Source organism: Hyalella azteca, unplaced genomic scaffold, assembly GCF_000764305.2.
Source record: "Hyalella azteca isolate HAZT.00-mixed unplaced genomic scaffold, Hazt_2.0.2 contig14089, whole genome shotgun sequence".
Taxonomy (NCBI): domain Eukaryota; kingdom Metazoa; phylum Arthropoda; class Malacostraca; order Amphipoda; family Hyalellidae; genus Hyalella; species Hyalella azteca.
Genome location: NW_025943988.1, coordinates 954,327 through 979,878, shown reverse-complemented (window position 1 = coordinate 979,878; position 25,552 = coordinate 954,327). Strand labels below are relative to the sequence as shown.

Here is a 25,552-nt window from a genome sequence, read left to right as displayed (position 1 = left end):
AGATCAGAACTGCCTTCAACAATACAACTATTCTGCGCACGTGCGATCTGGAGAGGGCCACAACTGGCACCAAGACATCAACCAGTTAGCACAACAGCAGCAGCAATTGCCCCAGCAACAGCAGCAGCAATGGCCCCAGCAACAACGGCAGCAGCAATGGCCCCAACAACAGCAGCAACAATGGCCCCAACAACAGCAGCAACAATGGCCCCAACAACAGCAGCAGCAATGGCCCCAACAACAGCCACAACAGCAGCAGCAATGGCCCCAACAACAGCCACAACAGCAGCAGCAATGGCCTCAGCAACAACAGCAGCAGCAATGGCCTGAGCAGCAAGAGCAGCAGCAACAGTTGAACGATCAGGTAGTGCTAAGTGAAAATATTTCGTTGCCTCTATCACTATACTTCTCGTTTCACTGCTTTCCCTTCTACTGCCACTCCCTTCCATCAAAGAGAGAAAAGGGAGAGGTAGAGGATGGATTAGCTTACAAGAGCCATAAGCAATCTATTGTCATAAATAGATTCTGCACATCGGTGTTTTTCAATGTCAACACAAAAAGTTAACTTCACATCAATTACTTTAAGAATATATCTGTGGTAATATTGAGAAACTAGTTGGTTCTTGTCACTGGATTCGCTGTTGCTGCTGTTCTCCATGTCACTAGTCTTGAATTTACAAGGCTAATAATATTCATTTATTTATTTTATCTATTTACTTTTATAACTTAATGGCATGTCTCACATCTGTGCACTTCCTTTACCGCTGCAACAATCAATTTAATGAATTTTACTCTGACAAGTCGCTTTACCTGTATTTCGAGTTTAGTAGGGAGAATCTATGCAGGAAAAGGCAATCATGACTTCATTGTTCAAAGCTCTCAAAAATTAATATTCTAATGTACTTCCCATTTTGTGAGAACCAAGAGAGTTTCAGAACAATTGAGTTTTAACGCCTCCTTGTTAGCGACACTGCACTCTGCCCGTTTGCCCTGCAATACCTTGTTATTATCTAAATTGTAAGTGAACTTTGAGTCGTTTGATATCTCCTTAGACTGTAAGTGCCTTTATATTTTATTTGATTACAATAAACACCCGAGTCTGTAGCCTCGCATGCCGGCACTGACGTTGTCGTCCATAATTGTCATTTATTTTGTTACGTTGCAATTAAACTTTTTTTTCCTTTTCGAGTATCATTCACCTTCCATTTTTAATGTAAATTATATTTTTTTATATTGCACCAGAAATGCATTGTACTTTAGTGATTAGATTTGACTTTATTTTGTGAGTATTGCTCTTATGTGAGCTTTCGGACACATGACGCCTGTTCCGTCTGGCCATTGTCGTCGTTATAGGTTTTGTGTATTGCAAAGCCGTACTGTACAGCACTAATGTACAGCATTATTGCACAGTAATATTGCGTAGCATTAGCGTAGTGTGCGCCACAACGCAACAATGAAGTGTTGTTGACATTACACCTGGTACCGGTATTCTATACTTCACTGCAGTTATTTTATGCATATTAATAAATTCATTTGCGAGCAGTTGAAATAATTTTCTTGATGTCTATCATCTTCCAATGGAATAATTCAACCAGAGAAATAATTCATGAGCAACACAATCCTGCATTGTTACGTGCCTGAACGTGGCTGCCGTGACGGCTTTTATGTGCATTGCTCAACGAAATTACGACAATTGAAACAAATAACAATCAATAGTTGCAGATTATGTTTATTTACCATTTATTTCCGTATCGATGTACTTGGATCCTTGTGTACGTGCTTAATTTTTATGATTTTGCAAGTCGTGTATCCAGCGTACGGTGATCGACAGCCTCGCAGATGCGAAGCTTTCGTAAATCCTACTCCTAAGTTGTATGATTTCGTTATTTATATCACATGCATTTTTGTTGCGTCATTATTATGTGATCTGTTTCTCTGTTATATTGTTATTTATGTTACATGCATTTCTGTTTCGTCGTCGTTATGCTATTTGAATATCTTTTTCTTCGTTAATTATGTAGCCTGAATTTCTGTTATGTTGTTATTCATGTGACCTGCATCTTTGTTTTGCCATTTTTCATGTAACCGGCATGTCCACAGTAGCGCAGTGGTAGCTGCACCGAGATGAGAAGAGCTAGCCGTGGGTTCGAGTCCTGGAAGCTCAGTTTATTTCTTGGTATCGCTAGTGAGCGGCGCTTGGTAGACGTCAAAGGTGGTGCTTCCAGCATGGCCTTGAATAGTGTCCCTAAATGAACTCTGGGTATTTGTTACCTGAGGGGCCCTTAAGGCTCTGATTCACCGTTTTTTATGTGACCGGCATCTGTATCTCGTGTGCATGTTGTAGACTAGTCCTCATTGTAGATCTATGCGCCTATGATGCCATGTGGACACATAATCTTGTATTGATCCCTACTGTTGTCTTTATTTATCGTGCTTTTTTGCCTTATTTTCGAAATTTTTACTGGTTGAATTTTTCTAATATTTTCGGAATAAGTTTGAAGGCAGCAGCAACAGCGGCGATGTTTGCTAGGCACATTGTCTTTACCATCAACATGAGCGCAAACGGCTAGCGTGCGCGAAGTTGCTTAACTAGCTCTTCATTATCGCGCGTGCAGTGTACAGCAGAGACGTTTACACCATTACATTTGTATTCTTTCTTTTCTACTTCTCTACTTGAACTACTACTTACGTTAATCCATACGTATATTATTTCATATTTTCTTACAGCTATTCCTACAGTTTACAATACAAAGTGTAGCTATCGAACTCTGAATTTGACCAGCTTGCTTCGTGTTATCATAGATTTTTAAGAATAAACAGGCCTCATTATCATACATGATGAACGCTTATCTCTAGATCGCGAAATTTTTTCGTGCATTTTGAGTATATATTACAATAACTAGAAGAGACTCTTAATTTATAGCTTCTTGAAAAATGCATAAATTTTCTGAGAAAATGGTAATAGAGTATCCTCGATTTTGAAAAGCGTACATATTCGGTACCCACCATTCGCTAATTACGAACGGTGCTACGTTATTACGAAATAGGTTTTCACGGTCTGTCTTGAGCGTGATGATGAATAAATTTCCCATTATATATCTTGGTACTAGTATTTTTTATATATTTTTTATTCCATATTTATTCTATTTTCTATAGAATATGTTTATGAAGGTTAAAAAAGTCTTCGGGCATTACAGACGCTGGAGCCAGCGAGCACGTCGTCTAGCAACAACAACAACGAAGGTAACAACAAAAGCAAGGATGATGACAACGGCAACAAGGCGACAGAGGGCGGCGACAAGAAGGGCTTCCTGGCGCGTATCTTTACATGGAAGAACAACCAGGCCAAGCTGCCTGATGATAAGAACCCTTCTGTGAGTAGTGTTGTAGTGTGCTGGGCTGTGGTGTGTAGTGCTATGCTGTGCTGTGCATGGTGGTTTAGTAGTGTACTCTGCTCTGCTGAGCTGTGCTGTATTGTGCTGTGGTGTGTAGGTGCTGTGTTGTGTAGTGCTGTGCTGTGCTCTGGTGGGCAGTGCTGTGCTGTGCTCTGGTGGGCAGTGCTGTGCTGTGCTGTGCTCTGGTGGGCAGTGCTGTGCTGTACTGTGTAGTGCTGTGGTGTGTTGTGTAGTGCTACGCTGTGCCGTGCTGTGCCAGCCATTAAAATCAATAATAATCAGTTATCAACGATTGCTCCATGTTGCACTCCGTCGTTCACGCTGAACGTTCGTGAACTCAGAGATGAAGGCTTGAATTTGGATAGCCTCGCTGATCTTCATAAAGCTTCATTGAGGTTATTAATTCAATGGAAGACATAATGGAGGATTGTTGATGGAATGTTTAATGGATTAGCCTGCTAGTGACGTGTACACGTCACATTTAATGAGGTGTACACGTCACATCCCGCATTAAAGACGTGTACACGTCACATCCCGTATTAATGACGTGTACACGTCACATCCCGTATTAATGACATGTACACGTCACACCCCGTATTAATGACATGTACACGTCACCTCCCGTATTAATGACGTGTACACGTCAGATCCCGTATTAATGACGTGTACACGTCAGATCCCGTATTAATGACACGTACACGTCAGATCCCGTATTAATGACACGTACACATCACATCCCGTATTAATGACATGTACACGTCACATCACGTATTAATGACGTGTACACGTCACATCACATATTAATGACGTGTACACGTCACATCCCGTATCAATGACGTGTACACTTCACATCCCGTATTAATGACGTGTACACTTCACATCCCGTATCAATGACGTGTACACGTCACATCACGTATCAATGACGTGTACACGTCACATCCCGTATTAATGACGTGTACACGTCATATCCCGTAATACACGTCACATCACGTATTAATGACGTGTACACGTCACATCACGTATTAATGACGTGTACACGTCACATCACGTATTAATGACGTTTACACGTCACATCACGTATTAATGACGTGTACACGTCACATCCCGTATTAATGACGTGTACACGTCACATCCCGTATCAATGACGTGTACACTTCACATCCCGTATTAATGACGTGTACACGTCATATCCCGTATCAATGACGCGTACACGTCACATCCCGTATTAATGACATGTACACGTCACATCCCGTATTAATGACGTGTACAAGTCACATCCCGTATTAATGACATGTACACGTCACCTCCCGTATTAATGACATGTACACGTCAGATCCCGTATTAATGACGTGTACACGGCAGATCGTATGGGACGAGGAGCGCAAGCGTTGGGTCAACACGGACGGCAGCGATGACAACGACGCCCCTCCTCCCCCGCCCCCCATGGCCTCCGCCTCCTCCCTGCCCCTCACCGCTAACAGGGCGGGGCCCCGACGTATGTATTACCACAGGGACTATGATGTATTTATGTTATATGAGTTGGTTATACATAAACGCGACACATGTGTAGCGTGCTGCACGAGGTATATGTATAGATAGAGCGCGACAATGATATACGTATTCCTGGTACACAAGTGATGTATACAATAAGTGCTGTTATACAATATATTTGATGTAGCGTACGGCACGAGGTATAGGTATAGACAGAGCTTGACTATGATATATTTCTGGTACTCAAGTGCTGTATAGAATAAATCTGGTTTAGCGTGTACATCATGAGCGTAGAATTATCCTGCGTGTTGATAACGAGAATGTAGGACTAAGTCTTTCCTACGTGCGCAGGATCTCGCTACGTGAACCCCTTGGATGAAAAAGATCGCATCAAGCCTGTCAGTACAATGGCGCCTCCTCTGCTGCCTCAGCAGCAGCAACCCGTGCCTCAGCAACAGATGACTGCTCCTCAGATGCCTCAGCATCTGCAGCAAATGATGCCTCCGCAACAGCTGCAAATGATGCCTCAGCATCCGCAGCAAATGATGCCTCAGCAACAGCCACAAATGATGCCACAGCAACAGCAAATGATGCCTCAGCAACAGCCACAACTGATGCCACAGCAACAGCCACAAATGATGCCTCCAGAGCAGCAAATGATGCCTGCACAACAGCAGCAAATGATGCCTCCCCAGCAACAGCAGCCTCTGGCAGCTCCTCACCAGGTAATTTAAGACCAAATTGAAGCTCACGTTTCATCTTCTATAGTGCCACCTTCATCTATTATATTTGTTGTAATTCTCAATTACTCGCAGCCTTGCCTTTGAATCTCTTTACGACTAACCTAACACCTAAACTCAAGTCGCAAATTGTTCGCACCTTGCCTGGATGTTACTAACTGCTCCTCGTGTTCATAGTACAGACACAAGTTGTCGCTCCTAACCTTCCTGCACACGAGCTTCTCGATCCGTGTTTTGATTCATTGTTACGTTTTTAATTCATTTCTTTAATCTCTTCTTATGCGCTTATTTTTATCTTATTTATGTTTCTTATTTTCATTTGCGCATAGCAGTCTCGCATCCCCACAATGTGTGTCGTGTTCCCCACTCGCCAGTGTTTAAGCGTTGTCGGCCAATAATGTCATGGTACATGAAGTGGATCAAGCCAATTACATTGTGTATATATTTGTTTAGATATTTAAAACTTTATTCCCGATGTGATCACCTCTTAAGATACCTACAAAGTAAAAAAAAATCCTACAATATGCCCCTACGTTAAAATGCCTGTTGCATAACTTACATTCATTTGCATGCTAACGTATCCTAAAGTAGTTCTTCCAGGAATTCGAGCTTGTATTCTATTTTTTTGTGGTTCTAGAGGTCATTGCTGCTGTACTTCGTTGTCCAGTAGTTACTGGTGCTGTACTTTGTTGTCCAGTAGTTACTGGTGCTGTACTTCGTTGTCCAGTAGTTACTGGTGCTGTACTTCGTTGTCCAGTAGTTTTTGGTGCTGTACTTCGTTGTCCAGTAGTTACTGGTGCGGTGGTTTTTACCAGTGCTCGATTTCATCCAGCTCGCTTGATGGTATTTCTGTTTTAGAAAGATTTTAAACATTTAAGGTTCGTACCTACTACCGTTAAAATTAGTTTACTAGTTACGTTAACTTATCACCGTGAGCGGCAAGAAAAAGCCTAAACTGGATTTTCTCCTATGGGATTTAGGTATCAGTGTTTTATGCTCGCTTGCTTTCTTATTGAGACTACAAGTGATGTTTCAGTTTCTTCCAATTCTTTACTTCACGTGGACATGTATAATTGCAGTTGTCCTGCTTGTCCATCGTCTTTGTCTGCTGCTATCGGAGAAGGTATTATGAACTTTTGGCTGGTATGTAGCAATTTTCCATTTTATCGATTTTTCTACCGACTTTTTTATTAGTGAATTCATGTTGCTCCATGAATTACGTCTTTTTCTTTCCCTTATCTTCATTAGATTAACCTTAATAAATATTTTAGTTAGCAAAATTTTTTCTTAGACTATTCAAAAATCTTTCTGAGGGAGTATACATACTGCTTCAGCTAAGCTAGATCTTTTCCTATGAAAATCCCGTTAGTTTCCATCGAACGCTTGAGTTTTCCTTTAAGAAAGTTTCTTTTGTGAGGATAAAACGCGTGGGTGAGCCGCCCCTTGTTCACAGGTCGCCGCAAACCCCCCAGCGGGAGGCAGGACGCGCTTAGACAGCTCCTCCATAGACCTCGACGATGCCGATGATCCCGCCAAAGAGGTACTCAAGGGCTTAGCGCACAACACCTGACGTTAGTGCTGCTCAGCTGGCCTTATGAGCGCACAACACCTGACGTTAGTGCTGCTCAGCTGGCCTTATAAGCGCACAACACCTCACTTTAGTGCTGCTCAGCTGGCCTTATGAGCGCACAACACCTCACGTTAGTGCTGCTCAGCTGGCCTTATGAGCGCACAACACCTCACGTTAGTGCTGCTCAGCTGGCCTTACGAGCGCACAACACCTGATGTTGGGCCGTGAGCGCAGGATTTATCATAAGCCTAAATTTATTTTGATGAGCGAGCATCGGGAATGTTGTACTTTTTTCTATGATGCTTGTAGAATATACTTGTACGGGGGCTACTTACCATTCCTCTTCCGTTGAGTTTCTACCGCAGTATTTGTGAGAGTTTAGTTAGCTTCTGTTTCTTTGTATCAACTCTTCTGCCCGTCCTCTGCTCGAGAAAGCAATCAACAAGACTAGTATCGTATCTTGATGCACGCAGTAGAACATTTTGCATGGATCTTCATCAGCCTGTTTTTGCCCACTCTTAACCGCCCCTTGCAATCCAAAAAATCAAGACGTGATGAACGAGAATTACGTAGGAAAATATTATTATGTTCAATATGATTCACGTTTACCTATGAAAAGATTAGTAATGATCATACAACATTTCCATTGTACGATTTCGTACGATATTGCACACGCGTTTGAAAACATCTACTTAGATTCATGTTTGAATATTTCACCAATTTTGTCGCATTCTGATGTCATATTCCATTGCTGTCGCAGGTGCGGTAGGCCTGACCTCTCGCCCCGCTTGGTGTCTCCAACTAATGCGATGTTCGCATGTATACTTTCAGGACGAATCTTCAACAGCCGGTGGAGCTCCGATGTTTTTCAACCCTGCTCAGTTTCAACAACTCAACACCAGCAGGACCGCTCCAACCAACCCCCGTAGAGGAAGAGGTGGCGGCCCACAGAGGAGGGCTTTTCCAGCGGGGGGCGCTGCGCCCCCTCCACCAAGAGCCTGATTAATGTGCATCTTAGCCACTAGATATCAACATTGTGCGATATATTACATGTCCCGCATCGTTATGTAATGAATACTTGTGCCAGCATTCGAAGGACGACGAGCTTCTCCCCACCAAATCTCGTTTCTCAAAGCCTCGTTTCATTCACAAATTCTTGAGCAATGTGCTTCTTCCTGTACGAATACTTGCTTCCTCTGTAGTGCAAACGAGTGCTACCGACGTGGCCTTCGCACACGTCAGTAGTGTGCAACGAACCGTAAATTTGATTTCCACTAGTAGAATTTATGCTCCTCTAGCAAATGCACTAGTTTTTGTATAAATATATGCATATTATTAAAACCTTAATGGGAGTCAAAAGAGTTAAGGATTTTTTCATAGGAATTTTATCATGTGTAGTACTCTACAGGATGTTGAGCGGAAGACGCGCGGACTATTCGCTCCCAATTCCGTCGAGAATAATCCTGCATCCAGCTACAAGGCTAGTTTTAATAGGTCTCAATATATATTGGTTTGACAATTTTGAATTGAAAGAAGACTTACATTATGCATGCATATAATTTCATGACAGCTGCTATGCTTCCATCAATATATTTCAGCCTTTGGCTACAAATAGTTCAAGTATCATTGTTGGTTATCATGTTATTTTGGACGTGACTTGCCAGCGTCTTCCATTTGCGGGATAGACATGATTAATGCATTCTGAATAATCAAGAAGCGCTCCGTATTAGTAAATAAATTATTTAAATAGCCCGTTTTTTTTTTGTAAAATATTGGGAAGTTGGAGTTAAGTTACAAGTTTTTTATGCAAATTGTTGTTTATTAGTCGTGGTCTAAAGAATTTCAGCTGAACGTGTAATCGGATTCAAATATCTTGGTTGCCGGATGAAGCGCTAACCATGACGATGAATACATATTTATTCATCATTCATTTACATCATGTTTATTTCATTGAATTTTTGCCATGGTTATTTTTAAATTAGTGTTTTCTGCAATAAAATTGAATACGTATAACCTTTTCTTAGTTCTATTGTCAGTGTGGACTGAAGGAAGCTTCTCGAGCTCATTGCGTCTGCTGCTCGGGTCTCGTAATTTCGTCACATGGTTTACTCTTATAAGCGTATCATTTACAAATATGCGCTGATGCTAATTTAGAAAGTTATTTTATTTTGTTATATCTTTTAGCTTTGTATATTTCACTGTTGTTCTTGGAGTTGTGGTTTTGTTTTGTATTTCTTTGGCCTGTAGCTTATTAAGATGTGTGTATCTATGAGCTAAAGTGTATCTCTATTGGTGTATCCTTGGGTTTAAATATTTCTTGGCCGTGTTCATTCAGTTGTAGATTTTCTTATTATTATCTGGTAGTTGGCGAGTTTCATATTTAATTCAAATATTTTTATCGTGATCATTTACCTGCATGTTATTTACTTTTTTTTTGTCCAACATGCGAGTGAAGGGCAGCCAGAAGGAATAGTAGAGCCTCACCTCACCGTCATGAAGCTTTGTTCTTCCCTCTTGTATTAAATCTTCCTATTTTCTATACAGGTTGCCTCTTATGATGGCTTGAGATACACCTTATCGACTTGTCTCCCTGTCTAATGTCATTTCCCTACGCGATTTATATTACTTCCTTTTATCTGCACTCAGAAATGGGTGCAGATAAAAGGGAATGGGTCATATTGCCTAAACAGTGACACACTTTCTGCTCGTAGCGCTGATTTGTTCTTTCGTCGGGCCAAATTGGGTTAGGACGAATAAATAAATTAATAAAAATGGTGATCTATACACTTGCTCTTACTTTTGATGCAGTAATTTGGTTAATTTTTCTTTTTAATGGCAGCCCTCGAGCTCAATGCAAAAAGAACTTGATCACTGTGCAATATATTCACTGCATAATGGATGTTAAGGTTCCTTATTATTAGGTCTCACTATGCAGGCTTCAAGAAATAGTTCATTTTTTTTTCTTTGCTGAATCACAAGTAGCCTGATTTATTCGAGCGGATTTGAATTTTACGACTGTGTCTATACTCTGTTTCTATTTCATTTTACGGCTGTGTCTATTTCATGCTAAGGATTATTTGGCAAATTTGTATTTTCTGGGAGAGAGATTAGCACTTAAAATCACGTGACAATTTGGCAACGAAGTACGAAATTGGGTGACGTGCGCCCTTAGCAGAGCGCATGTCGCGGTACATTGTGGGGCGAACGGTGTAACTTGGTTAACTCGCCGTTGTATCAGAAATGGTTGTCCAACTGTTGCTTGTGACCAGGTGCTGAAAACTCTTTAATCGTGAAGTTTATTCCACGAAGAATGCATTCGTAATGAACGAGTGCGATTAGCATGGACTGTGCGCAACACCTGGACAATGATTTGCTAACCCGTAATTCATAGCTCGTACTTGGCCTCCAACCTTTCACGTTTCTTTTCCTTCTCTGGTTGTTCTGTATGATCTAGTATTACTCTGTAAATTTGACGAGGAGAAAAAAATAAAACAGGATTTATATGAAAACATGATTTCATTTTCACTAGTTGCTTTATAAATCATATGCAGAGGACAACGGTAATTACGTGAGCGGGAAATGTAGGGTTTCAAATCGAACACTTGCGGACGAGCGGGGCAGAGTTCAATTCAATGTATACACTGGCGCGAGCTGGCATTTGAACGGACTAAGTAATATTGGTTCTCAGTTGTTGAGGTCGGCGGGGTAAAAGAAAATGATCTCAACGTAATCAATTTTAAAATTCGTAACATATCCCAAGATACGTTATTGTACAGATAGAAGTCCACTTGATGGTATTTATAGAACTAGCAAATAATATGATTTACACTTATTCATTAAATGAATGCTAATGACTACACTTAGCATCATGGTGGATCGAGAGCACTGGCACGGTGGTTACAAATTTTTTTTTCAAACAAATGTGGGGATGGATGCTACCGTGGACGGTCAAAATGCACAAGAGATTATTTCCAGAATGCGAAGATAATGAACGAGCATAATAAACGCGAAAGCAAACTAGGTGAAGTACGAATCTGTAAGCTAAGTCTCGTGTCGTAAAGTTTCCTCGGTACGATCACATAAATAAAACAAGCAATGAGTAGTCAAAGAATAATGTCCTGCCGTCAATAATGTCTATATACTTGATCAAACATGTCCTCAAAGGCGACGTTCGAGCTGGCCACAAGTGTTGGGAGCTAAATAAGTTAACCACAGCAATCGGAAGCACTATTTGCCGGGTTGACACCGCAAGCAAAAATAAGTGCCAAAGAAACTGCAAATTCTTTAGTACAAAGACACTCGACGCACACATTCGAAGCAAAATAACAAAATTAATAACCGAGAAGGATTAGGAAACGGCACTCTGCTTCCTGCCATCGTCACAAATATGCTATTCAAACTCTGTACCGGAAGCGACTGACTGCCTCGCATCAAGGTAGCCGACTACTCGCGGAGTTACATCACCACGTAAAATAGAAATTGCCTGCAGATCACTGTTGGTGCACAGCTTCATCCAACGAGCAGCGCTGGCGAGGAGGTGTTCATTTGAGTCGAATTGCCTGCCGCCTTCGAGGCATAACTCTTACAAAGCAGGGAAATCTGGCAGACCTTGTTGCTGTGAACATTTTGAGTTTCCTGAGAGCTCCAGGACTTGCAGTAGTTATTTGCAACCTACCGCATGGCATTGTTGAAAATAAACACTTTTGCATGTTTATAAAAAAAAAAAAATTAGCGCCTAAGTTCAAACGTTATTTTGAAGTTTTTACGAAAAAAACTAGATTGTCAATTATAAGATGCATAAACTACTAATATCCCTGGTGCACTTGAACAAAAATAACCTCGGTATTTTCGGTTGTCAATTAATCATGAATGTACAAGAATAAAGCGTAACGCTTTATTGATATAAATTTGAGTTCAATAATCCTAACTAAACAAGTTCCTTTTATGATAAAGCTACGAGACGGACAGTATCGTCAACTGTCACAGATGATCCCAGTAATTGTTTGCTAAGGCCTAACGAATTTCTACAAAAACCCTAATCGGCTGGCCTCTTCTCCGAGTTCTTTTTGGTGAATTCTTCAGCATTTTTGATGAATTTCTTGCGATCTTTGGTGTACTCTTCTGCCAAGTCGGCGCGGAGAGGGTGCTCGGGTTCAGGCTCGTTCACTAGCTGCACTAGAGAGTCGATCACTGCAAAAAAAATAGTCAAATTAATGTTGTTAAATTACCTCATCATAATCTGGTAAAAGGAATACTGTGCTAAATTCCTCGATTGGTGGAAACCAAATCTCAAATATTAGGCTAGTGCAAAGCAAGCGTGCACATCTACAAAAAATGAACGATAGAAATTGACTGCGTAGGGCAAGTTTTACAGCTGGCTGTCCCGCACGCTGAGAAATTTTGAGATGATAATATCATGGCGAATATGGTGACTAGAAATGTTAATAGGTAGAAACAGGCATTAGCTCCATTGTTAGATCTTCATGTCTCGTGCCCCTGTGTAAAACGGGCGATTTGTCACCTAATGAAATACACGAGTGTTGCGTAAATTTTAATGGCAAGTGGAAGATGGTGCTATAGTACGGAAGGAAATAGAAAATGACAGTAATAAGAATTATTGAAGAAAATAAACTACGCACAATGAACTAGAAAATGAACTACGCACAAGATTTGACGCAAGGTATACAAAAACCGAAAAAAATCCTACTGCTAAATCTGTTTTGCTACCTTGATCTGTTTTAGTGGCAGGCTTCCAGTTCTCGGCGCTGATAATAGGCAGGCAGACTTGGCCTTTCTCATCAACGTTGGGATGGTAAATCTTAGTCTTGAAGGTCAGCTTCGGCGGCTTAAATGGATACTCGGCAGGGAACACAACTTCGATCCTGAAAGCTCCTTTGTTGTACGGTACACATTCCTATAAGAAAGGAAAAATTATGCATCGAGTTTTGCATCTCTCAGTTTTTTTTTTAAGAGCAGCACATGTAGCAGCACTTGGCGGCGTCCTAGCAGGATCCCATTACCATAGTCTATAACCCTAATATTTTCAACTAGCACTATTTGCTAGTCAGCATCTGCCTAGACTAGTGGTAGGTTTTTACCTATAAATGACCTAATTTATAGGTAAATGACCTTTTCATCAACAACCTAATGTTTGGCAATTTTTATTTTAGCTCAACAAAAAGCTTATGAAATGTTTTAACATTGAAATATTACAAAATTTCGTGCCTTAGGTACTTTTTAGAAGATTCTATGCATTCAATATCTTGTTAAAATGCTCAAAAGTGCATCTTGCAAAAGAAGATTTTAAAGCAAATTATATCATGTACAGAACAGAAAAAGTGTTGTCTAGCACCTATACATATAGTTCATTTTTTTAGTCAATGAAGATAACATAACCAATGCAATTTTCAAGGCTACTAATAACGTCATCAATAACCGTCTTCGATAACGCTGTAAAGAGGCAGAACTGACAGCACTTGATTATAACCAATGCCTGGCACCAATATAAAGGGAAAGGAATGCTGTACACTCATCACTCATACTTGGATGGAAACATTTGCTCCAGCTTCCAGCCATGAAAATTGATCATTTTCCACTTTAGATTGCAGCGGAATAAAAAATGTCAGCAGAATTTACAGTATTAGATTTTTTTTCATCAAGCATAGTGATACAAGGAGAAACCTAGTTTATACCATGACTTTATAATTTTCTAAATTGGCATCAATCAATGCACAAAAAAATCATGGTTGATAAAGATCTTCATGACCCAAGACAATGTGTGATATTTGTTTAATATAAATTTTATAAAAACTTTGAATTAAAGGGCAGTTTAGTCCAATATAAAATGTGTTAGAGTATTTCTTTGATACTGTGCATTTCTAAGACTAAGCCTTCAAAAATTAACCTGAGAAGTATCAGGGCTATCACTCAATACCTTTTCAAACAGCCAAATATGTATAAGTCAAAATAATAAAAAGAAGAGTGAGGAAATTGTATTGAATTTTTTCACAGTTTCATTATTTTCTTTGGTTGTTGCTTCAGGAATTAAATTTCAGTTTATTAAAACCAACTTATTAATTGAAACATAACCTGCCAATAGAACTACGGTATTATTTACTGTAAATTATTATTACTTCTATAAATTCAGATTTAGAAAGTTCAAGGATGTTAATACTAACAGGCACAATGAGTCCTTGCCACAGCAAGATGTTGTTCTCATCCACTTGGATGTCTTTGAAGGACTTGATGCCAGTTCTTCGGATGTCAGCCAACTCCTGCACAGAAGCAGCTCTTATATCATTAAGAAATTACATGGAGGCTAAAGCACTAATAAACTAACTGACATTCAAATATTCATTTTATCATTACACAAAAAAATGGTGGCAAATACATATGATGCATGTGCAATATCTAAAAAACTGTGCTTCAGGGCTCAAATATCAATGTGACATTTTTAATTTCCTACATGCCACGCACTTTCAATTCTTGAGTAGAGCAATTAAAGAAATTTGAAAATAACAATTGTTGACATTCGTTGTGTATTTAGAAAACAATCAGGATAAATCCCTTTCACTCCACCATTGGCCATTTTAGTAGTTGTTAATTTCTACAGACCATATAAATTTTGCTTATCAGAAGTTTGGACACAAATTACGCCAAGTACAACAGATCAGCTGTGATTCAGTGATAAATTCTAACAATGGTAGAATTTCTGAGAGGAATGAGTAACACATAGTTGATCATTTATCATGAATACATACATTATATTTTTCCGATAATCAAATACACAGTGTATTCAAATACAGGCTTTTGCTCTTGACACCGTGCACTGTAGCAAAATTTCAGTATTTATTGCTGAAATGATTTAGAAATTATCAACTCAGCAGTCCATGGCACATGTGACTCATGTTAAGCATTCTTAGATAGCCATCAAAATTGCCTGTATGGGAATGAATTGAAAGAGTGGCAACCCTGATCAAGAGGTGCCAAGTAGGCAGCCTGAATACAAAACTTATAGAGCTGAACCAAGAACAGCTAGGAATTTCATGTGCCAGGGAGATTACTGATTCATTCATTAAATTAGTTTACTTGCTGTCATTACTATGCACTGATTGCCTCAAAATGAAGTTAATTCCTTCAAATACTAGTTGCAAATAAATGTGGTTTCCAATTATTAATCTGTTGATCCTTTCCTGTTGTTTCAGCTGAATGAGCTGATGTAGTGAAGGTTGAGAGCATCTTGACCTGATCTGTTCTCAGCCTACTTTGTTCATAATTTTGTTCCATAGATTAGTTCACTTTGGCACTTGTTGCTTTGTGCAGAAGTTTGCATCATATTTGTATTCTTGCATTATATTATTATATTGTATATTATTTTGTTATTATATTATAATTTCCCATTATACTTGCATCCAGTGAATGGGATAAAAATGCCTGTGATTGTAGAAAATTGTATCTATCTTATCCAGGGTGCAGAGAATGCACATGAACAATTGGAGATCTTTGGAAACACATCAGCATTGAAATCCATGGCTTCAGAACATCTTGCCAACTAGTTTTTTGTTAAATACCTCTTTACATTTATTTTTGGCAAGAATTCTTGGAGGTTTAGGTAATTCAAGCAAAAAATCCTTAATAATACTGGCAACACTTAAGGCCCCCAAAAGAGAGGATCTTGGCAACACAACTGCCAATTGCCAAACTCTGCTCAGACTGCTCAATGGATACTGTCAAACGGGGTAAAAAGGGACAGTCCTCCAACATTTTTTAGAACTGTTGTAGCAGCTAAACTAATTGAAATATTGCAAAACTAAAAATAGTGGTGTAAAGTTCAACATTTTTACTATCTATGCAGCATAAAGCAAGTTGAGAAATCATAGATTTATTACCTCTAAAAAATCCCTGAAAAAAAGTGTGAAGAGTGAGATTTTGGAAAAGTACCTCTGCTAAGGTCTGTAGCAGAAAAAATATTTGTCATATCAAAAAATTCTGCTTACATAAAAGTTGCACATTAGTGTTGGCTCAAAAATGTGATTGACAGAATTTGCATATCTCATTCCAGGAAAAAATGGTGGCCATTTCTGCAAGACAGGGTAATAAGGGAAACACCCAGGGTAATAAGGGACACCCCTAAAATTGCATTTACAGTAGAATCTTTTTTGTTATAGTGAAATCACTTGGCTCAATTAAAATTGTGTAAAATTACAAACCATCCTGTAAGCTTACAGATACAGAAGAAATGCTACATGGCTGCTGATATGAAGCTTGCAGTGGTCAAGGTCATTGTCAATGCTTTATGGCATGTCCATGAATACAGTAATATCACATTAATAATACCGTCAACCGGGGCTACTCGGGACGGTTTTGAGCGTTTTTGTTGATAACTTCTTACCATGAAACATTTCATAAACAAGTTTAGGCTCATTTTATAGCTCTTTGCGAGGGCTATCGAATGGCATCTTCAAAAAAATTCTATATGCTATTCGTAAGGTGCGAGAAGCAAAAAAAAGAGTGTCCTGAGTAGCCCCGTCAAACGGGGCTACTCGGGACACTTGCAATAAAACTTCATTTCAAAATATTTGAAGCATGCAGAGTGTACTCATCCATTACTAACAGTACTCTGAAGTCCTCCTCTTTCATTGTAGATGATGTAGAGGTAGAATAAATGACATTTTCTGTGATTTTTACTCGTTTTTCCTTTATTGATATGATATTACCATATACATTGATTACCGTATTATTGATGCGATATTACCATATAATTGATGCGATATTACCATATCCATGAAAATGTCATTGAGCATTTACAACAACCTTGTCCACTGCAAGCTTCATATCAGCAGCCTTATAGCATTTTTTTCTGTATCTGTAAGCTTACAGGACGGCTTATAATTTCACACCATTTGTGTGTACCGAGTAGCCCTACCATGCGGAAAGGGCTGCCATTTTTTGGATTGAGGCATGTAAATTCTGCAAATAAAGTTTTCAAGCCAACACCTGGGTGCAACATTTATGTAAGTAAATTTTTTTAATACGGCAAATATTTCTTTTTAATACGGCAAATATTTCTTTTTAATACGGCAAGTCCTGAGTAGCCCCGGTTGACGGTACAGTAATGTATGGGTAAGGTAAGGTCAATGAAGAAAAATCAAGTAAAAATCACAGAAAATTTCATTTATTTTACATTTACATCATGTAAAAAGGAAAAGGAGGACTTCAGAGTACTGATGGTAATAGATGAGTACACTCTGCATGCTTCAAATGTTTAAAATTAAGTTTTATTTCAAGTGTCCCTTTTTACCCCATTTCCAGTTAACTTCAGGAGCCTTTTATATGGCTTCTAGCACCTTACAAATAGCATATAGAATTTTTTGGGGATGCCATATGATATCCCTTGCAAAGACCTTTAAAATGAGCCCAAACTTGTTTATGAAATGTTTCATGATAAGAAATTATTAACAAAAAATGCTCAAAACCATCCCCTTTTAGGGTAAACGCGGTATATTCCGACACATTAAGGATGTAGCAAGAAATGAATGGCTATAAAAATATCACCGTATGCGCAACTCGAGTTCTGATTGGTTTATGTCACTCTCAAAACACCACACTATGCGCCAGCATCAATGAAACATCACAAACTGTTGCCATATTTATTTAAAAGCCTTTAGAATTCAAACCTACAAAATCCCTGAATTCCGACGCTGTGTGTGACTAAATTCGGCATATTGTGAGACTAATTCCGGCAGCGCTTTAAACTCTATTAAGTATTAAAATCACTTGACTGCTTAAATCGCAAGTTTATCAAAAATTTAAAAGCAAAGAAAATAGCCAGAAAATTCACCATTTCTTAAAAAGGAAAACGTTTCGGAGACCAGCTCCATCATCAGTTCAAAACCTAAAACACAGGTACAAATAATTAGCAATAAATTCACATTGATGCATAAATCGTCATATGAGAAACAAACAAGAATGAAGCAAACACAGGCACAAATCTATCTATTTACAATTTCGAGGGGATATGAACTATTAGCGGCATTTAAAATAGGCTTTTGTTTAAAAATATAAAGGGACTCTAGAATTCGCAAGTCGGAAACACCGGTCGTGGAGGCTAAAATTCGAAAATCACTATCGGACACTGGCACGTTGCACTGCTCGGCATGGACGCGTACTGCTGAATGAGGGGGATGCGCGAGCAGGTTTCCTGTTCTAAAACTCCTTCCTTTATGCTCCGCCAGCCTAGTATAAAAGTTGCGAGATGTCATACCGACATACGCAGATGCGCATAGCGCACAACTATATTGATAAACTAGGGACGATNAATAGATAGATTTGTGCCCGTGTTTGCTTCATTCTTGTTTGTTTCTCATTTGACGATTTATGCATCAATGTGAATTTATTGCTAATTATTTGTACCTGTGTTTTAGGTTTTGAACTGATGATGGAGCTGGTCTCCGAAACGTTTTCCTTTTTAAGAAATGGTGAATTTTCTGGCTATTTTCTTTGCTTTTAAATTTTTGATAAACTCTATTAATTTGTAATTCCAGCACCCTGTGTTGGAATTCCGACGCTGTTAAAATTTATAACTAATTAACTCGTTAATGTTTATACGCTTATCGTTTGTCTCGTGTTAGGAGGCAAAGTCGACGCTCGTTAGCTCGATCTTAATCACTATTGCTTTAACCTTACCCAAGTGAAGACCTCTTGCTCAAACAGAATTATTACTTCTGTTAACTCTTGCTTACTGTTACTTAATTTGAGTTTGTGCGAGTGTGTTTTCATTTTATTTTGTTCCATTTAAATGCATGTTAGAACTTCTGTGTTTCGCTCGTTTAATTAAGATCTTGCTTAACCGGCTTTATGCCAGTGCTTGGAACCCGTAGGGTTATTGGCTCCTTGGAGCTTCGGTGTTAACCGATTATGTCACATGCCTTAGGGCTGTGAATTAACTTGCATGCTTGCATGCGCTTAACTCCTTTAAGTACGAGCGAACACTCCTTATACTGTTTTCACTGTTTTCTTTCTTATAGTTCTCTACATGAGAACTCTAATCTAGGATTCCTCAATGAAAACAAATAGGTTAGTTAATTTGATTATTTGAAACTGTTATCATTATTCTGAATTTACTGAAACCATACTGAAATCCATTGCGTTATAACTTTTAATCTATTAATTTTAGGCTTACGTTGGTTTTCTTTCTTATTCAGATAAGAATCCACCTAACCGCCTCTACTTGGTCTTCAACTCTGCCGTTTCTGATTTTTGAACTGAACTTCTCCTTGCTTATTCGTTCTGATTGCCACCGGCAATATATGGTGAGAATTGGAGAGAGAGACATATTCACCTGAAACAGTGACTCATTCAACTGAAATTAAATATTGTGTTCAACACTTTTAACGTTCGAACTTGTACTTATATGTGCGTACGTATTCTACAGTGCACGAGTTCCTCGTTGCGCTTCGTGCTTCCCGTTTCCTTCTGGCTTCGTTCTGCGAACCAATTCTCTTTGCGGAACCACAATAAAAGTTTCAACACTTTCTTTGTTCTTTGATTTTTAATTGTTCCAAAATTCAATAACGCCCTGTGTAAGCTGTATCAGAATACGACACAGCTCAGAACAAGCTTAATCAAAAAATGTTAATTTATTCATTTAAGCTTTTAATTAAGAGCTATTAAGCTTTTAATTAAGAAAATTTTAATTTTTGGACACAGCTCAGAATGAGCTGTGTGTGTCTAATTCCAAGCTGTGCTGGAATTACCATAGTTTTTATGTGTCTAAAACCATCGCTTAACTTAATAATCTATTAATTTATTTACCACTAGAAATCAGCAAATACAAGTAGGTATACTTAAAAGATTCCTAATATATTTACAGACTTATTTAAAAGTCTCAAACCATATTATTCTCTTTACACAAACAGTTTATCACTATTTGGTAGAGCAAGGTGACAGGTCAACTATCAACTTGCCACATTTTTCTATGTTCTCACTTGGTGATGTGCACTGTCTCTCTTTGGATCTTAACATTTTCCCACAAGACAGCCCAGACCTAGTGTTTTGGCAATAGTATGGTGCACAATAGTATGACGTCACTATTTCAACCATCAACGAATGCGTGGAACTAAGACAAAGCTTAATATAAAGGAAAAAAGTTGAGAAGTGTCGGAATTACCCACGATGTCGGAATATACCGTGTTTACCCTACCCCGTTTGACGGTACCTGTGATACTCCCTAATTTCTTTACTGTATCAGTGATATGATCAATTTAGCTCAAAATATCTAAAAATTAGTACCGTAAAATTGGGTAACTTAGACCGGTGGGGTAACTTAGACCACTTTTTGTTTTTTTAACAAAAAACCCCCAAAACTCAAAAACTATTTGACATAGAAAAATTTTGTCAATGGGCATTAAAGGCCTAATACTGAGGCTACATAACACAATAGAAAGATTTAAAAAGTTTGCATATCTAATAGGTTAAAAAATTAAAAATGTGACCCACAAAAAAGAGCTATTATTTAAAGCCTGGCAGAGTACCCCCTCCAATTTTTTTATTTTTTTGGCTAAATAACTCCAGGTTTTGATGCATTGTAGTAGAACTCTTCTAGTTACATATGCAAATGACAAATTTTAGGAAAGTGTCATAGTTTGCAAATGGGGGGCACCGCCCCCAAATGGGGGAATTTAGACCACTTAATATCAGCCCTGACGGGGTAACATAGACCGGCTTGGAAGTTGATAAAATTACCATATGTAACATATTTTATGTTTGACAGCCTATTTATGTTTTTTCTTTATGTTTCAGACTCTACAGAGTCTAATATATGGTAATTTTAACTTAATTTCCAAGCCAGTCAATATTACCTCATCTGGGCTACCATTAGGTAGTCACATTTCTCTCATTATGGGGCGGCGCCCCTCATTTGCAAACTATGACACTTTCCTCAAGTTTGTTATTTGCATATGTAACTAGAAGAGTTCTACTACAATGCACCATAACCAGGAGTTATTTTACTAAAAAATATAATTGATTTTACTGCCCAGTCTAAGATACCCCAAGAGCTGGGGTAACAAAGACCATCACTTTTTTTGAAATTACATAAAGACTATGAGAGGCAGGAGCCAGCAATTTATGGTGAGTGAAGCTAGAGTATAGACCTGTATTTTGCATGTTTCAATTCATGTTTAATTTAGCTAGTAAAAAAATGGCATCATTTATGAAAAAAAGTGGTCTAAGTTACCCCATTTTATGGTACGCATGACATAACATAACGCACCCAGATTTGGAAACCATAATTGCTCAAATGAGGCAAAAATAAACGACAGACCATTGACTTATCTTGCAAATATATATATTCATATTGTATAACATAGCATAATTACGCTCTGTAATTATGCCATATTGACCTAATTTGTATAGTCCATTTACGCGCATTGTTATTAGGTATTGATCGTGGCGATTTTGCAGGCCGGGAGGACGTCAGTAATGTAGTCTCAACTTCCCAAGTCCCAACATTAGCATGCAGGATCGTACTCTTGACAAACAGGTTCATACTCTACTTGCCGCAACCAGTCCAGTCATTCATTAGAAGGCACCAATGGCACATCTAAAGCCATGTTGCCTTCTTTAGTTCTGTAATTCATGTCTGATTGAATTGTGATCTATGAATGAATATTCATTACTGTGCTGACTCTTAGAACCCGAGTCCTGAGTTGACGCGTTAGCAATCTAGTTAACTCGTATCCAACCACAACACAATGCGGATACACGTTTGTGTGTACGGTCGTTGGTCAGTGTGATTACGTAATTTGCATTGCCGCGCATCGCGTCCATATTTAAATTATTTTAGCTTTCTAAACGTATGGCGCACAGCGCATTTTTTTCCCGGCATAGTACAGTGCACCACGCAGGTCGTTAAAATGACAATATAAATTCCCGTGCACCTGGCACATCTTCCTGACCATGGTGATTATACAACTTGGAAAGTACTAAATCACAGCTTTAATGCTTGGCTCTTGGCACTAACTAGCCTAGGGTAAACGCGGTATATTCCGACACATTAAGGACGCATTGAGAAATAAAAAACTATAAAAAGAAAACTGTATGCGTTACGTAAGTTCTGTTGCCTTCACGTGACTCTCAAAACGCTTCACTACGCGTCAGCAACGATGAAACATCACAAAATGTTGCCATATTTATTAAAAAGCCTTTAGAATGGAAACCTACCAAATCCCTATATTCCGTCACTGTGTGTGGCAATATTCGACACGTGGTGAGTCGTATTGCGTCAGCGCTTCAAATTTAACTGATACGTAATGCCGACATCAACATATTCGAATTCCGTTTGCTGTGTGAGCTGTATTGGAATCATAGTGACAAACCAGAGATTTTTTAGAATCAGTTCATTTTTAATTTCCTCATTTACTCAAGATTTAAACCAATTTCTTATATATGATAATGCTGGTATCCATGATACTTTGCTTCAAATTGCTTGTCTACTCATAGGACTCAAAAATGAACTTGAGGGAGAGTCTAAAAAACTTTCTGCTTTGCCACTATGATTGGAATACAACACGGCTTTGAATTAGAACACTAACGAATATTGAACACTACTTAATTACGTTTTAATTAACAGCTATTAGGCTTTTAATTAAGCATATTTCAATTTTTGTACAAAGCTTGGAAGTTGGAACGATCTGTGTGTGTCCAATTCAAGTTGTGTCGGAATTAGTTTTGATGGGTCTAAATCCATCACTCAACTTAATCATCTATTAATTTATTTATGACTTGAAATCAGCAAATACAAGTTTACTTAAAGGATTCCTAATATATTCACAGACGTATTTAAAAGTCTCAAACCATAATATTCTTCCTATAAAAACAGTTATTCACTATTTGGTAGAGCAAGGTCAACTGTCAAATTTGACACATTTTTCAATGATCTCACCAGGTGGCCACTGTGCAGAGAGTGAACGAAGATTTAAAGACCTACGGCGACGCATTATTGGCAAAATTTTCGCCTTCACAAGATCTTGCCGACACATTTAGATTAAAATTCTTGCATTTAATATATTTCTCAGTCTTCAGCCAACTATTTAGAAAAAAAAGTAAGGTTTCCGGTACGTTGGATGGATATGGGGGTTACGTAACTTACGTTACCCACTCACCTTTATATAAAGGGTCGGATTGTTCATCGAAATTTTACAAAAAGCTCTTAGGTTGGGTTAAGTCAGCCAAGTTCCTTTTTTTAGATAGCATTTTGATCAAAAAGGAACCTGGGCGAACCAACCCAACCTGCGAGTTGGCGTTAGGTTGTGATCTCTCGATGTGGCAATGTATCTCCAGATTTATGGACAAAGAAGACGAAAATGTTACCCATTGCAGTGCAACGGGTAACATTTTCGTCTTCTTTACCCATTGCAGTGCAACGGGTTAGGCATTTTTAGCGCGATTTTTGGGTCGGAAAAAAATCGGTTTTCCGATGCCGACCGCCAAAAATGGATTTCAGATTCGTAATCTACACCCCAAAAAACATATAATTCAAAAAAAAAACACCCTTTTTTTTGGATGTAGTTAATCTGCAATAATACCGGAAAAACTAGAGAAGTGACGGAATTACCTACGATGTCGGAATATACCGCGTTTACCCTACTAAGTTGGCACTTTGCACTTGGTAGGGTTGGAAATTAGAACTTCCCTATTAATAATAAATACATAAATTATTCTGTGGAGTGTAGATTGTGGAAAGACTGAAGACAGATATTTCTTCAAAATCTTTTATTCTATGCTAAAGCCCTATTTTGTTGCAGCCTGAGTTGCAGCCTTGCAGATATGAAGTTATAAAAAAATTACTAAATTAGTCTGTTTGGGAACTGGGAAGAGAAAGTTCTGGTTGCATGGGGCGTGGGCCGTGGGCTGCCTTTTATTTTAATACCTAATACTAATAAAGGACTTGGACTTAGAGGTCAAAGGAAAGGTCCGAGTTCAAGGTCCTTCAAGTTCAATTTTAAGTCCTATAAGTACCAAGCCCAGAAAAGTATCATGGATACCTGCATCATCATACATAAGATATTGGCTTAAATATTGAGTAAATGAGACAATTAAAAATGAACTGATTCTAAAAAAATTTCTGGTTCGCCACTATGCATTAAAGGTTGAACGCTTGAAGTTTTGAAGTTGAATTTGAACTAATATGGGCTAACATGATTGCCATCAACATGATCAAGCCATGGATTGTCATTCATATATTTAACAATAATTTTCCCTCTAAAGTTTGGCCCCGCAGCCCCTGCTGAGGTTCAGTGAGATGTCACATTCTTAATTTGCAGCGTAAATAAGTTATGGTTGAGAAGTTATTATTGCACCATATCACCGAGTGACTAATCAGAAAATCTTACTTTCTGCAGTCGTCTGGTGGCTGCCATTGCAAAATGTTAAAATTGGGGCTGATTTTTATTTTCAAAATAAGCGCAGACAGTTCGCACGATAACTTAGCTTACACGCTTCAAGAATCGCAATGCCAAAAGTAGGACTGAAATCTGAATCGGTTCTCAATAAGTTTCGAAGTTTCTAGCACTTCCGCACCTTGAGGACTACTTTGTAGGCACGACTTAAAGGACAGATAATACAACAAAAAAGGCATACTCTTGGACTGAATCCAGGAACACAGTAAAACCTTCCAATAAAATCTTCAAACTTATTAAAAAAGGTAAAAATAACATAAGATTTATAATGTAACTTTTTAGTATAGCCTACGTGTTCTAAAGTTACCTGATGGATATATAAGCATACACGATTGTCATATAATTATATAGGCAGTGAGGGAAAACATTACAACGACTCATGAGTTTAGATTTTAGAGGCTTCAAAGTTCATGTATGTTGAAACAAACATATTTTTAGAGACGAGTTAAATCCGATCCCAGTTAGTAATACCGGTGTTCGCAACAAGTTAAACTCTCTCCTACTGAATCGACACTTCCCCGGACCCGCCTGCGAACTCGCCAAAAGATCTCAGTATAGTAATTAGTCAGTCGTCAGAGACAGAAAACTGTTTTATAATAATTATTTCCCGATTTTACTCAAATTAAGCTCCACCAAAGTTCACCATCGAATTAATTATCGACGCTTTTAATGTTCAATTTTCGTCATTGTGAAAATCTATTTCGATTAAAAAGAAGAGCTCCTGTCGAATAACTGGCTATGAAAACGCCATTTAAACGCTTGCACTGGAAAATTTAGAGCTCACAAATAAATCATTGAACTACCAAATTATATAACATATATATATGAACTCCACAAATTAAATAAATGCAAACTATTGAAATCTCACATGTAACATCGTCTTGGACCATCCTCCGT

At 38.5% G+C, this 25,552-nt stretch overlaps 2 protein-coding genes across 7 annotated transcripts in view; one reads left to right on the top strand and one right to left on the bottom strand.

Moving 5' to 3' along the window:
* LOC108675223 overlaps positions 1 to 8,593 on the top strand; it is a 48,818-nt gene extending 40,225 nt beyond the window's left edge. For 5 of the 6 annotated variants that reach the window (XM_018163214.2, XM_047883933.1, XM_047883934.1 and 2 more), the window contains 5 exons: positions 3,198 to 3,374; positions 4,758 to 4,890; positions 5,238 to 5,611; positions 7,080 to 7,166; positions 8,028 to 8,593. In XM_018163214.2, coding sequence (XP_018018703.1) covers positions 3,198 to 3,374; positions 4,758 to 4,890; positions 5,238 to 5,611; positions 7,080 to 7,166; positions 8,028 to 8,198 — 942 coding nt within the window. In that variant the 3' untranslated portion in view covers positions 8,199 to 8,593. The remainder of the gene's footprint in view (positions 1 to 3,197; positions 3,375 to 4,757; positions 4,891 to 5,237; positions 5,612 to 7,079; positions 7,167 to 8,027) is intronic. The other variant, XM_047883936.1, reaches the window with a different exon arrangement.
* Positions 8,594 to 10,693: 2,100 nt separating this feature from the next.
* LOC108675225 (ubiquitin-conjugating enzyme E2 L3) lies at positions 10,694 to 24,828 on the bottom strand. Its single transcript, XM_018163217.2, has 4 exons — positions 24,590 to 24,828; positions 14,375 to 14,470; positions 12,924 to 13,110; positions 10,694 to 12,386 (listed from the first exon to the last, which is right to left on the bottom strand). The coding sequence occupies exons 1-4, from the start codon at positions 24,614 to 24,616 to the stop codon at positions 12,232 to 12,234; spliced, it is 465 nt and encodes a 154-aa protein (XP_018018706.1). The 5' UTR covers positions 24,617 to 24,828; the 3' UTR covers positions 10,694 to 12,231.
* Between the last annotated feature and the right edge of the window lie 724 nt (positions 24,829 to 25,552).